This window comes from Triticum urartu, chromosome 6A (genome assembly GCF_056163025.1).
Source record: "Triticum urartu cultivar PI428250 chromosome 6A, HENAU_Tu73, whole genome shotgun sequence".
Lineage (NCBI taxonomy): Eukaryota > Viridiplantae > Streptophyta > Magnoliopsida > Poales > Poaceae > Triticum > Triticum urartu.
This window is the reverse complement of record NC_141878.1, coordinates 178,968,457-178,984,661: the sequence shown is the minus strand read 5'-3', so window position 1 is coordinate 178,984,661 and position 16,205 is coordinate 178,968,457. Positions and strand designations below refer to the sequence as shown.

General features: G+C 46.1%; 1 protein-coding gene across 1 annotated transcript; it reads left to right on the top strand.

Moving 5' to 3' along the window:
* The first annotated feature begins 12,396 nt into the window (after positions 1–12,396).
* On the top strand, positions 12,397–14,720 carry LOC125517556 (protein LYK5). The gene has a single exon (XM_048682757.2). The coding sequence runs from the start codon at positions 12,583–12,585 to the stop codon at positions 14,593–14,595; it is 2,013 nt and encodes a 670-aa protein (XP_048538714.1). The 5' UTR covers positions 12,397–12,582; the 3' UTR covers positions 14,596–14,720.
* The last annotated feature ends 1,485 nt before the right edge of the window (positions 14,721–16,205 follow it).

Genomic DNA, 16,205 nt, shown 5'->3' with positions numbered 1-16,205 from the left:
TATTGATCAACGAGCTAGTCAACTAGAGGCTCACTAGGGACATGGTGTTGTCTATGTATCCACACATGTATCTGAGTTTCCTATCAATACAATTCTAGCATGGATAATAAACGATTATCATGAATAAGGAAATATAATAATAATCAATTTATTATTGCCTCTAGGGCATATTTCCAACAATCTCCCACTTGCACTAGAGTCAATAATCTAGTTCACATCGCCATGTGATTAACACTCACAGGTCACATCGCCATGTGACCAACATCCAAAGAGTTTACTAGCATCACTAAACTAGTTCACATCATCATGTGATTAAGACTCAATGAGTTCTGGGTTTGATCATGTTTTGCTTGTGAGAGAGGTTTTAGTCAACGGGTCTGCAACATTCAGATCCGTATGTACTTCGCAAATCTCTAGGTCATATTATAAATGCTGCTTCCACGCTCCACTTGGAGCTATTCCAAATGGTTGCTCCACTATACGTATCCGGTTTGCTACTCAGAGTCATTCGGATAGGTGTTAAAGCTTGCATCGATGTAACCCTTTACGCCGAACTCTTTATCACCTCCATAATCGAGAAACATGTCCTTATTACTCCAAGGACAATTTTTGACCGCTATCTAGTGATCCACTCCTGGATCACCTTTGTACCCTCTTGCCAGACATGTGGCAAGGCACACATCAGGTGCGGTACTCAGCATGGCATACCGTATAGAGCCTATGACAAAAACATAGGGGACGACATTCGTCCTTTCTCTTTCTTCTGCCGTGGTCGAGCTTTAAGTCTTAACTTCATACCTTACAACTCAGGCAAGAACTCCTTCTTTGACTGATCCATCTTGAACACCTTCAAGATCATGTCAAGGTATGTGCTCATTTGAAAGTACCATTAAGTGTTTTGATCTATCCTTATAGATCTTGATGCTCAACGTTCAAGTAGCTTAATCCAGGCTTTCCATTGAAAAACACTTTTCAAATAACTCTGCATGCTTTCTAGAAATTCTACATCATTTCCGATCAACAACATGTTAACAACACATACTCATCGGAAATTCTATAGTGCTCCCACTCACTTCTTTGGAAATACAAGTTTCTCATAAACTTTGTATACACCCAAAATCTTTGATCATCTCATCAAAGCATACATTCCAACTCCGAGATGCTTACTCCAGTCCTTAGAAGGATTGCTGGAGCTTTGCATACTTATTAGCATCTTTCAGGATTGACAAAACCTTCCGGTTGTATCACATACAACCTTTCCTCAAGAAAATCGTCGAGGAAACAATGTTTTGACATCCTATCTGCAAGATTTCATAAATAATGCAGTAATCGCTAATATAATTCCAACAGACTCTTAGCATCGCTACGAGTGAGAAAGTCTCATCATAGTCAACTCCTTGAACTTGTCGGAAAAAAATCTTAACGACAAGTCGAGCTTTCTTAATGGTGATACTTACCATCATTGTCCGTCTTCCTTTTAAAATCCATCTGTACTCGATAGCCTTACGACCATCGAGCCGTTCTGCCAAAGTCTACACTTTGTTTTCATACATGGATCCTCTCTCGGATTTTATGTCCTCGAGCCATTTATCGGAATCCGTGCCCACCATCGCTTCTCCATAGCTCGTAGGTTCATTTTTATCTAGCAACATGACTTCCAAGACAAGATTACGTACCACTCTGAAGTAGTATGCATCCTTGTCATCCTACGAGGTTTGGGAGTGACTTGATCCGAAGTCTCATGAAAAATATCATAAGCTTCCACTTCAATTGGTGTAGGTGCCACAGGAACAACTCTTTGTGCCCTGCTATACACTAGTTGAAGTGACGGTTCAATAACCTCATCAAGTCTCCACCATTCTCCCACTCAATTCCTTCGAGAGAAACTTTTCCTCGAGAAAGGACCCGATTCTAGAAACAATCCCTTATTGCTTTCGGATCTGAGACAGGAGGTATACCCAACTGTTTTGGGTGTCCTATGAAGATGCATTTATCCGCTTTGGGTTCGAGCTTATCAGCCTGAAACTTTTTCACATAAGCGTCGCAGCCCCAAACTTTTAAGAAATGACAGCTTAGGTTTCTCTAAACCATAGTTTATACGGTGTCATCTCATCGAAATTACATGGTGCCCTATTTAAAGTAAATGTGGTTGTCTCTAATGCCTAACCCATAAACTATCGTGGTAATTCGATAAGAGACATCATGGTATGCATCATATCCAATAGGGTGCAGTTATGATGTTCGGACACACCATCACACTATGGTGTTCCAGGTTGTATTAGTTGTGAAACAATTTCCACAATGTCTTAATTCTGTGCCAAACTCGTAATTCAGATATTCATCTCTATGATCATATCATAGATCTTTTATCCTCTTGTCACGACGATCTTTCAACTTCACCCTGAAATTACTTGAACCTTTCAATAATTCAGACTCATGATTCATCAAGTAAATATACTCAACATCTACTCAAATCATCTGTGAAGTAAGAACATAACGATATCCACTACATGCCTCAGCACTCATTGGACTACACACATCAAAATGTATTACTTCCAACAAGTTGCTTTCTAGTTCCATTTTACTGAAAACGAGGCTTTCAGTCATCTTGCCCATGTGGTATGATTTGCATGTCTCAAGTGATTCAAAAATCAAGTGAGTCCAAACGGTCCATTTGCATGGAGTTTCTTCATGCATATACACCAATAGACATGGTTTGCATGTCTCAAACTTTTCAAAAACGAGTGAGCCCAAGGATCCATCAACATGGAGCTTCTTCATGCGTTTTATACCGATATGACTTACGTGGCAGTGCCACAAGTAGGTGGTACTATCATTACTATCTTATATCTTTTGGCATGAACATGTGTATCACTACAATCGAGATTCAATAAACCATTCATTTTAGGTGCAAGACCATTGAAGGTATTATTCAAATAAACAGAGTAACCATTATTCTCCTTAAATGAATAACCGTATTGCGATAGACATAATCCAATCATGTCTATGCTCAACGCAAACACCAATCTTGATGGTAGAGGGAGCGTACGATATTTGATCAACCTTGGAAATACTTCCAATACATATCGTCATCTCACCTTTTAGCTAGTCTACGTTTATTCCGTAGCTTTTATTTCGAGTTACTAACACTTAGTAACCGTACCGGTATCTAATACCCTGGTGCTACTAGGAGTACTAGTAAAGTACACATTAACACAATGTATATCCAATATACTTCTACCGACCTTGCCAGCCTTCTCATCTACCAAGTATCTAGGGTAATTCTGCTCCAGTGGCTGTTTCCCTTATTACAGAAGCACTCAGTCTCGGGTTTGGGTTCAACCTTGGGTTTCTCCACTAGAGCAGTAGCTGAATTGCTGTTTCATGAAGTATCCCTTCTTGCCCTTGCCCTTCTTGAAACTAGTGGTTTCACTAACCATCAACAATTGATGCTCCTTCTTGATTTCTACTTTTGTGGTGTCAAACATCGCGAATATCTCAAGGATCATCATATATGTCCCTGATATATTATAGTTCATCACGAAGCTCTAGCAGCTTGGTGGTAATGACTTCGGAGAAATATCACTATCTCATCTGGAAGATCAACTCCCACTCGATTCAAATGATTGTTGTACTCAGACAATCTGAGCACTAGCTCAACAATTGAGCTTTTCTCCCTTAGTTTGCAGGCTAAGAAAATCGTCGGAGGTCTTATACCTCTTGACGTGGGCACAAGCCTGAAATCCCAATTTCAGCCCTCGAAACATCTCATATGTTTCGCGACATTTCAAAACGTCTTCGGTGCCTCAATTCTAAACCGTTTAACTGAACTATCACGTAGTTATCAAAATGTTTATGTCATATGTTCGCAACATCCACAGACGACGTTCGAGGTTCAGCACACTGAGCGGTGCATTAAGGACATAAACCTTTCTATGAAGCAATGAGGACAATCCTCAGTTTACGGACCTAGTCCGCATAATTGCTACTATCAACTTTCAACTAAATTTTCTCTAGGAACATATCTAAACAGTAGAACTGAAGCGCGAGCTACGACATAATTTGCGAAGACCTTTTGACTATGTTCAGGATAATTAAGTTCATCTTATGAACTCCCACTCAGATAGACATCCCTCTAGTCATCTAAGTGATTACATGATCCGAGTCAACTAGGCCGTGTCCAATCATCACGTGAGACGGACTAGTCAACATCGGTGAACATCTTCATGTTGATCATATCTTCTATATGACTCATGTTCGACCTTTCGGTCTTCTGTGTTCCGAGGCCATGTCTGTACATGCTAGGCTCGTCAAGTCAACCTAAGTGTTTGCATGTGTAAATCTATCTTACACCCGTTGTATGTGAACGTTAGAATCTATCACACCCGATCATCACGTGGTGCTTCGAAACAACGAACTATCGCAACGGTGCATAGTTAGGGGGAACACTTTCTTGAAATTATTATGAGGGATCATCTTATTTACTACCGTCGTTCTAAGTAAACAAGATGCAGTAACATGATAAACATCACATGCAATCAAATAATAGTGACATGATATGGCCAATATCATATAGCTCCTTTGATCTCCATCTTGGGGCTCCATGATCATCTTGTCACCGGCATGACACCATGATCTCCATCATCATGTCTCCATGAAGTTGCTCGCCAACTATTACTTCTACTACTATGGCTACCGGTTAGCAATAAAGTAAAGTAATTACATGGCGTTGTTCAATGACATGCAGGTCATACAATTAATAAAGACAACTCCTATGGCTCCTGCCGGTTGTCATACTCATCGACATGCAAGTCGTGATTCCTATTACAAGAACATGATCAATCTCATACATCACATATCATTCATCACATTCTTCTTGGCCATATCACATCACATAGCATACCCTGCAAAAACAAGTTAGACGTCCTCTAATTGTTGTTTGCATGTTTTACGTGGCTGCTATGGGTTTCTAGCAAGAACGTTTCTTACCTACGCAAAAACCACAACGTGATATGCCAATTCCTATTTACCCTTCATAAGGACCCTTTTCATCGAATCCGATCCGACTAAAGTGGGAGAGACAGACACCCGCTAGCCACCTTATGCAACTAGTGCATGTCAGTCGGTGGAACCAGTCTCACGTAAGAGTACGTGTAAGGTCGGTCCGGGCCGCTTCATCCCACAATGCCGCCGAAGCAAGATTGGACTAGTAACGGTAAGCATATTGAACAAAATCAACGCCCACAACTACTTTGTGTTCTACTCGTGCATAGAAACTACGCATAGACCTAGCTCTGATCCCACTGTAGGGGAACGTAGCAGAAATTCAAAATTTTCCTACGTGTCACCAAGATCTATCTATGGAGAAACTAGCAACGAGGGGAAGGAGAGTGCATCTACATACCCTTGTAGATCGCTATGCGGAAGCGTTCAAGAGAACGGGGGTTAAAGGAGTCGTACTAGTCGTGATCCAAATCACCGGAGATCCTAGTGCAGAACGGACGGCACCTCCGCGTTCAACACACGTACAGCCTGACGACGTCTCCCATGCCTTGATCCAGCAAGGAGAGAGGGAGAGGTTGAGGAACACTCCATCCAGCAGCAGCACAACGGCGTGGTGGTGGTGGAGGAGCGTGGTACTCCAGCAGGGCTTCGCCAAGCACCGCAAGAGACGAGGAGGGAGAGGGGTAGGGCTGCGCTAAGAAGGAGAGGAACTCGTGTGTATGGCAGCCCAAAACCTCAAGTATATATAGGGGAGGGGAGGGGCTGCGCCCCCACCTAGGTTTCCACCCCTAGGGGTGGCGGCCAGCCCTAGATCCCATCTAGGGGGGGCGGCCAAGGGGGGAGAGAGGGGGCGCACCACTAGGTGGGCCTTAGGCCCATCTGAGCCTAGGGTTTGCCCCCTTCCACTCTCCCTTGCGCCTTGGGCCTTGGTGGGGGGGCGCACCAGCCCACCTGGGGCTGGTCCCCTCCCACACTTGGCCCATGCAGCCCTCCGGGGCTTGTGGACCCACTTGGTGGACCCCCGGGACCCTCCCGGTGGTCCCGGTACGTTACCGATAAAACCCGAAACTTTTCCGGTGACCAAAACAGGACTTCCCATATATATAAATCTTTACCTCCGGACCATTCCAGAACTCCTCGTGACGTCCGGGATCTCATCCGGGACTCCGAACAACATTCGGTAACCACATGCAAACTTCCTTTATGACCCTAGCGTCATTGAACCTTAAGTGTGTAGACCCTACGGGTTCGGGAACCATGCAGACATGACCGAGACGTTCTCCGGTCAATAACCAACAGCAGGATCTGGATACCCATATTGGTTCCCACATGTTCCACGACGATCTCATCGGATGAACCACGATGTCGAGGATTCGATCAATCCCGTATACAATTCCCTTTGTCTAGCGGTATTGTACTTGCCCGAGATTTGATCGTCGGTATCCCGATACGTTGTTCAATCTCGTTACCGGCAAGTCTCTTTTACTCGTTCCATAACACATCATCCCGTGATCAACTCCTTGGTCAGATTGTGCACATTATGATGATGTCCTACCGAGTGGGCCTAGAGATACCTCTCCGTTTACACGGAGTGACAAATCCCAGTCTCGATTCGTGCCAACCTAACAGACACTTTCGTAGATACCCGTAGTGCACCTTCATAGCCACCCAGTTACGTTGTGACGTTTGGCACACCCAAAGTATTCCTACGGTATCCGGGAGTTGCACAATCTCATGGTCTAAGGAAATGATACTTGACATTAGAAAAGCTTTAGCAAACGAACTACACGATCTACGTGCTAGGCTTAGGATTGGGTCTTGTCCATCACATCATTCTCCTAATGATGTGATCCCGTCATCAACGACATCCAATGTCCATGGTCAGGAAACCGTAACCATCTATTGATCAACGAGCTAGTCAACTAGAGGCTCACTAGGGACATGGTGTTGTCTATGTATCCACACATGTATCTGAGTTTCCTATCAATAGAATTCTAGCATGGATAATAAACGATTATCATGAATAAGGAAATGTAATAATAATCAATTTATTATTGCCTCTAGGGCATATTTCCAACAAATTCACCCACCAAAGTATGTATAGACGAAATAAACAAATGAAATAGTAATAAAATATTTCGGCCCCTTTGTATTAGAAACAAATTGTAACTAACTAAATGTATAGTGATTTGGTAATATCCTGTTATGGTATAGAAAATTATGTCGCATCCATGGATCAAAATAAATCAATGGAGGGTAGTTGATCATACCTATGGATGAATTCCATGGCAAAGTCATCAATGGCATTGTTGAAGAAAATGGATGATGTGCTAACCGAAGATTTTGATGTTGTGATGCACACCTTCGGCTTAATTGTTTGTTGCTTCCATTCTTCTCTTTCTTCACTTTTATTGTACTTATTGCAATAGAAGCATGCACATCCTTTTTGTTATGATTGATCCTCTTGGGAACCCATGCCATGTTCTTCTGTGTCAGCTCTTGTGCACTAAGATTTTGTAATTCTCTCTTTTGCCAATACGATAAACCGAGTGGGCATCTCGGCTGTGATTCTGTTTTGACCAATGGAAATTCCTTTTTGGCCTTGTGCACTTTCAACTTCTTTTCTTCAGATTTGGCACTTTGACTCTCAATAATTGGTTGCTTTGTCTCATTGCCTTTAGTAGCCAATGTCAACACTTTAATTGGCTCTTTATTATTTGAGATCAAATCTGAAGTAGCACACTTATGACCATCTCTTTTCACGTGGTAAACTTTCTTTACCACCTCTTTCTTCTTCCTTGAGCTCTGGACCGATTCCTTATGATTGAAACAGTCTTTAACATGTGATTGTTCAAATGTTGATCTTCTCGGAGCTACATAATATTGGTGAGATGGTTTAAAATAAGATGAACAATGTGCTCTTGTATCATACATGTACCATGAAGGATATGAATCTACATGAGCATAGGGAGGCATCCACGGCATTGGCATTGGCGGCCCAAAATAAGGATATGAATATGTTGCATTAAAATTATCACTTTGCCAATACCGATTGCGCCTTGGGGTGATCTTGGTTTCTTTGCATGATTTGGCCGATAAGCATTCTTCTCTTCACTCTTCTTTTGATATTTATCCAAGAGTTCAGCGAAGGTGATTTTTGATCTCTTACACTTGCGCTTATTTCGGCCTATGTTTTCTTTCAGTTTGCTTCCATCGATCATTGGATTTTCCTGCTGCCCCCCAGTCCTTGGCGTCTTCATTGTAGCTTCAATGGAATTCTCGCCCTCGAGATTATGTTCATTGTGCTCTTCGACAACTTGATTACTTGAAAGCTCGATCCCATCACCTGTAGTTTTTACCTTCTCTTTAAATGGATCATCTTGAAGCAGCCAATGCAAAAACCTTTTGCCATCAGGACCAATTGGAATAGACTCGTCATCTGTTGGTGTCTCAACAAATTTTAATTGTCCTTTATCAATGGCCGATTTAACTATTTGACGAAACATGTTGCAATCCTCAAAACTATGCTTGAACGAATCATGCAACTTACAATACATTCGTCCTTGGATAGATGGCTTGACATGGTGATCAAAAATTCCAATGTAATTATTTTTCAATAACAAATCAAAGATTTGGTCACACATGTTTGAATCGAAGGTATACCTTTTGTTTTCTAGTTGATCTTGTTGTGAGAACGGCTTTGGAAGTTAAGCAAATGAATGGTTCAGATTTGGCACCTTCCCATTCGGCTATGAATTCTCTTTCACATTCTTTTTCCAATGTCTTTAAATAAGAAACTATACTAGCATCGGTTTTCTCAAAATATTTTAACCTTGGCTTTAAATTTCTGAAATCAAAGTAGTTAGAACATACATGTCTTAATTGAGACCATGCGTAAGCCAAGTATGAAGCAAGCAAAGCTACCCAATTAGATATGAACTTTAAATAAAGCAATGAGAAAAGCTTTGGCTGCAGTAATAAGTCACTATCGGTCTCATTGAATGGTACAATATATTGACCGATATGCTTAGTAACAATTTTATTGCTAACAAGTAAATTGCCTATCTTCATTGGTCTTTGAAAATTACTTATGAGAATATTTCTTATAGATGCATCAATAATGAAGTTGCAACCAAATCTGAAAATAGGTAAATTACTCGCTATACATACGTTTTCAAATACGTTGGGAGAGCATGATGGTGGTGTGACTTGAACAATATCTAGATTCGTCTTTGGATGACTCTCCAACGCATTTTCATCATCTTTTTCTTTATTCCGTGTATCATTACCTTGAAGATCCTTATCAGCCGAACTTTGTTCGGCTACTTGCTCTTGTGCTTGAGGCTTGTCAATTTCTACGGCACGGAACTCATAGGGAAGGAAGTAGGTTCCCTTAACTTCAGAAAAATCAAGCACGGTCGTTTTGCTATGCTTCCCATGCCCTTTCTCAACAATGTTTGCCTCTTTGGATTTGATGGATTCGGAATCTTTACTACTTGATTCGGCTTTTTCAACCGAAGCACTTTTAGTTTCCGAATCATCATTCTTTTCACCGGTTATATCAATTGGCAACACTTTTTTTCTTTGAGCTAATTCCCTATCAATTCTCCCTTGGCGAAGTACTTGCACCCTATCGTGCAAAGCTTTAACTCCCCTCTCAATCTCAGCCCGCTCTAGATTAGTTTGCCTCCCAATGCTTTTAGAATCTTTCGGCAATGAAGTGTTAGTGTTGCCGAAATTTTGCAATTGTGTAGGGGGTGTATAATATGTTGCGGTACTAGGTGGAGGTGTATGCACTGCTGTATAACCATGTGCTCTTTCACCAATTCTATCAATGCATGTAGTTTCATCTTCTTGCAAAACTCTAGCCTTTATGGCAGCATAATCAGGAAACAACCCATTTTCATATTGTTGAAGGCAAAGAGCACTAATTCTCTTGTTTTGTGCCAAGCTCTTTTTTAACGCAGCCACAACCGCTTCTGGAAGGGATTGCTCCGCAATACTTTCAGATTCTTTCGACAATGATTCGTGAGTGCTGCCAAATTCTCGAATTGCGTAGAGTATGCATTATATGCTACAGTGTTTGATGACGGCACATGTGTTCCTGTAAAATTTTCACTTATTCGGCTATGACCATGAAGATGCGGGGCCGAGTTATAAACATCTACAGTTGCATACGGTGCTGAAAAATTACTAACATGAGATGTAGCATATGATGGTTGAGAGTAACCGGCCGAATAGCTAGTAGTAGCATGTCCAATTCTCCCATCCATCGGCAAGGTTGGATTCACGTACTGCAAATTAGTTGCCGATGAATAAAAAGGTGAAACACTTTCTTCTATGCTATTAGAAATTTTAACATGAGGTGTTTCAAATCGATTAACCGAACCCATCATGTTGTTCATTGGCATATGGATTTGTGGGGTTGCCGACGCATGAGGTTAGGATACATAGGTTGTATGTTACTAGTATCATAAGAAGTTGAAACATGTAAATTACTTTGAATCGGCCTATGCACATAATTAGATGCATTATTGAAAAAACTAGGGCTGACCGATAGAGTATAATCATTGAACGATCTAGTAACATCATATGATTTATTTGCATCTACGGTAGGGAATTGGGTATTCATATTACCTTTGTAGATTGCAAACCCTAGATGACGATCTCTTTGTAGCAAGAACGGGCCGGAGACCGTTCAAAGCTTCGTCCCCAGCGGAGTCACCAAAAAGTGTGTTCGCACATGAACACATCACGTGTACCCTCGACACCGGGGGTGATGCACCGTAGCTCACGTCGAAGGAGTCTCGCCGGAAGCGCGATTCGCAAGACGATCGGAGAGAACTTTTGAGGACTCGAAACCCCACACTCCCGGGAGGGACCCCATCGGGGCGCGCGGTGGCTATGGGCTACCCTAGGTCGACCTGATCGCCCCTAGGGCCTCGAGGTTCGCCGCCCTGCAAACGAAGAACGAACGAAGAACGAGGAAGAAGAAGAACAAGGGAGAGGGATAAGGGTAAAGGTAAAAAGTGATATATTGATAGATCGATTGTGTGTTGTTCAATCGGCCGTCACCCCTTACATATATGTGAGGCGACTGGACTTCCCGTACAAGAAAAAGACTCAAATCACGTCCAAATCATCAAAAGTTACCCTAACTCGGACTACGAGGGCCGGAACTTCTGGGCTGAATTTATATCAAGTATCCCTCTTGCACTGAATCTGCGGGTCGCATACTACTTCGGATGACGATGGTCCCAAAAGAAAAATTGTAGATCTTGCAATGGAGAAAAACTCTTCAGTTGATCACTTTTTCATCCGAGGTCATCTTGATGTCGAAATCGGCCCCACAAATCTGCAAATAATATTAAAATTCTAGTTTTCGGGACGCACCGCGTGCAAACTTTCGGCTTTGTCCGGAACCTCCCCAGAAGTTTTGCCCGAAACTTCCGGGGCAAACTTATGCAACACACTGTTTTGACTCTAACTTTTGCATACGAACTCCGATTTAGACGTTTTTTTATATCGAAATCGATCCTCTTGATGAGATGAAGACAATCCGTGTAGAAACATTTCTCATATGAGGCAATCTTGGGGGCGTAATCAGCCGAATAGTGTTCTGAATACAAAATCTGAGTACTTCAAACACAACTTCGGCCTTAGAGATGAGACCGGATGGCTATGGCCCAAATATAAAAGTTTCTCCTTTTGACGATACGGAACTTTTTCACTTTGAGCACTTCTCCATTTGAGGCTATCTTAATTAAGTTTTTGGCCGTGTCAAAATCTGGTGTCAACAAAGGTGCTACCCTTGTAACCCGAATACGCTTGCTTTCTATCTATCAATAGAATGATACGCATGTTGCGTATTCGTGGAAAAAAAAAGTTTGTTCACATCCTCCCTTGAAACTGCCTTAGGGCATGTACAATGGTGCTATCTTAGGAGTGCCACGTAGCATTAATGATGAGGTGAAGGAGAAAAAACTCGTAAGAAAAGGTTTGTCTTCTTTTATTTAAGATAAGACAAGAGATGATCTTTTAGCACAATTTGTTCACCATGTTTTAAGGAATTGCTGATTATTAAAGATAAGACTAAGATATAACCCATTATAGACATACTTTTTTGTCATCTCTAAATTACATACAAGACTTAAGATAAGACTGTCTTATTAACCATGCGGATTTGGCGGAGTATTGTCGGGAGCTTTCTCTGATCCACATGATGGTATCCGGCGTGTCTTGCAGCAGTTGCCCGGCCGCGTCGACCAACGCTCTGTACATCGCGAGAAAATCGCGAAGCGGATCCTGGGTGCGGCCGTGGGTACATCGCCAGAAAACCTGGTCCCGTGGGGTCCTTTTTCCGAAATGGAAGACTCGAAGACGAGCGAAAAGATTGACTCCTTACGCCGTTGACCCATCTTCTAGCTCCAGCTGCAGTCTACGCTCTGCAGCAACCACCCAGTGGAAAGAAGATAGCAGAGCCACCTATAATTCCGTCCGTCCATCGTACCGCCGCATACCCGGCCGAGAACGCCAGCCACAGTCCCACACTCCCACCCGGATCCGTCCCCCAAAGCAATGGCCGCTCCGCCGCGCAAGCGGGGGCTCACCTTCCGCACGGCGGCGCTCGCGCTCCTCGCCGTCCTCGCCGTCGCGCGAGGGCAGCAGCAGTACGAGGCCAACGCGCAGACCAACTGCTACGGCAGAAACGGCAGCTCCGTGCTCGGCTACACCTGCAACACCACCGCCGCGGCCGCCCCCTGCGCCACCTACGTCGTCTTCCGCTCCTCCCCGCCGTACTACGGCACGGCCGTCTCCATCTCCTACCTCCTCGGCTCCGATCCGGCCGCCGTCGCGGACGCCAACGGCGTTCCCACCGTCTCCCCGCTCGCCGACTTCCGCCTCGTGCTCGCGCCGGTCCCCTGCGGCTGCTCTCCGCGAGGCTACTACCAGCACAACTCCAGCCACACCATCCAGTTCCGCGGCGAGACCTACTTCATCATCGCCAACAACACCTACCAGGGCCTCACCACCTGCCAGGCGCTCCTCGCGCAGAACCCCAGGCACGGCAGCCGCGACCTCGTCGCCGGGAACAACCTCACCGTGCCGATCCGCTGCGCGTGCCCCTCGCCGGCACAGGCCGCCGCCGGGGTCAGGCACCTGCTCACCTACCTCGTCACGTGGGGCGACAGCGTCTCGGCCATCGCGGACCGCTTCCGTATCGACACCCAGGCTGTGCTCCAGGCCAACAACCTCACCGCTAGCGAGATCATATTTCCCTTCACCACTCTGCTCATCCCGCTCAAGAGCGCGCCCACGCCGGACATGCTCGTGTCACGGGCGCCGCCGCCCGCACCGGCGCCACCGCAGGCACAGCAGCCGCGGGCGTCTGGCAGCGAGAAGTGGATTGCCGTCGGGGTCGGTGTTGGTGTCGGCGTTCTTGCGCTGGCGGGCCTTCTTGGCCTGATGCTGTTATGTGTTCGCCGGCGGCGGCCCCGGCCAAGCGTTGGGGAAAGGGGCCGCGGGAGCAAGGTGGTTCTTGACGTGCCCTCGTCTGCGGATTACGACGCTCTTGCCTCCGGCAAGCATACATCGGCAGCTACGATGACCTCCTCATCTTCATCAGCGTTGGTGTCCAGCGACGCGCGCGCGGCGGTGGAGTCCCTGACCGTGTACAAGTACTCGGAACTCGAGAAGGCGACGGCAGGATTCTCGGAGGATCGGAGGGTCAAGAACGCGTCCGTGTACCGCGCGGAGATCAACGGCGACGCGGCGGCCGTGAAGCGGGTGGCCGGCGATGTGAGCGGCGAGGTGGGCATCCTGAAGCGCGTGAACCACTCCAGCCTTGTCCGCCTCTCCGGTTTCTGCGTCCACCACGGCGACACCTACCTCGTCTTCGAGTTCGCCGAGAACGGCGCGCTCAGCGACTGGCTCCACGGCAGCGGCGCCACCCTCGTGTGGAAGCAGCGCGTGCAGGCGGCCTTCGACGTCGCCGACGGCCTCAACTACCTCCATCACTACACCAACCCGCCGTGCGTGCACAAGAACCTCAAGAGCAGCAACGTCCTCCTCGACGACGACCTCCGCGCCAAGGTGTCAAGCTTCGCGCTAGCGCGGTCGGTCCCCATGGGCGCCGACGGTGGCGACGCGCAGCTCACCCGCCACGTCGTGGGCACCCAGGGGTACCTGGCCCCAGAGTACCTGGAGCACGGCCTCATCACACCCAAGCTCGACGTTTTCGCCTTCGGCGTCATCCTCCTCGAGCTGCTGTCCGGGAAAGAGGCGACATTCGACGGCGGCGACAAAAGGGGGGAGACGCTGCTGTGGGAGTCCGCGGAGGGGCTGGTCGTCGACGGCGAGGACGCGCGCGGCAAGGTGCGGGCGTTCATAGACCCGCGGCTGAACGGCGACTACCCGCTGGACCTCGCGGTCACCGTGGCGTCGCTGGCGGTGCGGTGCATGGCGAGGGAGCCCAGAGGGCGGCCCTCCATGGAGGAGGTGTTCGTGACGCTGTCGGCGGTGTACAACTCCACGCTGGATTGGGATCCCTCGGATTGCGGCAACTCTCGCTCTTCGATCGTGGGGAGATAATACTGCAGAGCAAAATCACTTGATGCGTAATCTGTTGGTGTAGCGAGAGTTAAGAACCAAATGTACAGTAGCTTTTCCCCATCCGTGTAACGACTTATAAGTAATGGAACTTTTTTTTAGGTAAATGTCGCCGCTATTATTAACTCAAACAAAGTTTGGAATCTCGTCTGTGATCACGCCCAGAATGCAATCTGGAGGTGACCTAAGCCACACCTTACAAAATTCTCCTACACCAACTTTTGCTAACTTATGCGCAGCAATATTCGTAGAACACCTTACCCACAAAACACGGAAATCCTCAAAAGTTCGTAGCATGGTCTTGATCTCCTCCACCCAAGATCCAGTCGCTGCCAAGTTCCTCTCCAGGCTATTGATCATTTGCACTAGAGCCTGGCTGTCCAGCTCTAGGTGAATTCTCTGAACATTGATCTCCATAACCACTAAAAGAGCTCTCTTACATGCTTTTAGCTCGGTAGCCTCGACCTCCACGACATGAGGGAAGAAGTGGCATGCTCCTGCAAGAAAAACACCGTTATAGTCTCGAAGCACCACTCCTCCTTCACTCTTGCCTCCGAACTTTGATGTAGCACCGTCAGTGTTGGCCTTGACCCACCCCTCCTCCGGCGCCATCCATCGCTGCACTACGGAGGGTTTGGATGCCTGGACCGGTTTCTCATGAACCTCCCGCCATTCTCTCATAAAAGAGCAAACCCTCTCTATTATTTCATGTGGTCCATCAATTCTCTTGCCATTCTTTGTCTCATTCCGTGCCAGCCATATGGCATAGACTGCATGGATTATCGCCTCCCGCTCATCCACCTGAGCCTTAGCGGTCCATCCAAGCAACCAATTAGCCAGTTCGCTCCGGGAGCCTGTGAAGCTCGGCGGGGCTGCCACCATGACTCCCTTTTCCGAACGCAACTGGTTCCAAAACTGGACTGAATGTTGGCAAGACCAGAATCTGTGCATGATAGTCTCCTCCCGTCCACAAACGACGCAGAACACTCCTGGTTTAATTCACCAACGTAGCAGCTCCGCTCCTACAGCTAACCCATTCCTTATGACTCTCCACATATGAATCTTGGCTTTATTTGGTGCGCTGGTATCCCAAAGGCCCAGGTACCCTTGATGTTTGTTAACTGAACTTGTTGATTTCGGCTGTCCGGTTTTCAGCTTGTTCATGGTCATTCTCAGATGACAAGCCGAGCGCATCGTGAAGACCCCATTCTTCGTGTAGTTCCATGCAAGACAGTCCTCCATCGCTGACCCACCTATAGCAATCTGCTTAATGTCTAAGGCATCATCCGGCGAAAACATGTCATCAATTATAGTGTTGTCCCATGCGTCGCCAGCAGTCACCAAGAGATCGGCCACCTTAGTTACCCCCTGTACAAAAACAGCTCCGAGTGGCCGCATGCTTCCGCTTCTCGGAATCCAGTTGTCGTAGTGTATATTTATCCTTGTTCCATCACCAACCCGCCAAACAAGGCCCTCTCTCAATAGATCACACCCATGAAGTATACTCCGAAAAGTGAACGATCCTCCCGAGGGGTAAGTGGCCGACATAATCGTCGTATCCGGGAAATATCTCGCCGTAAGAACCCGAGCAC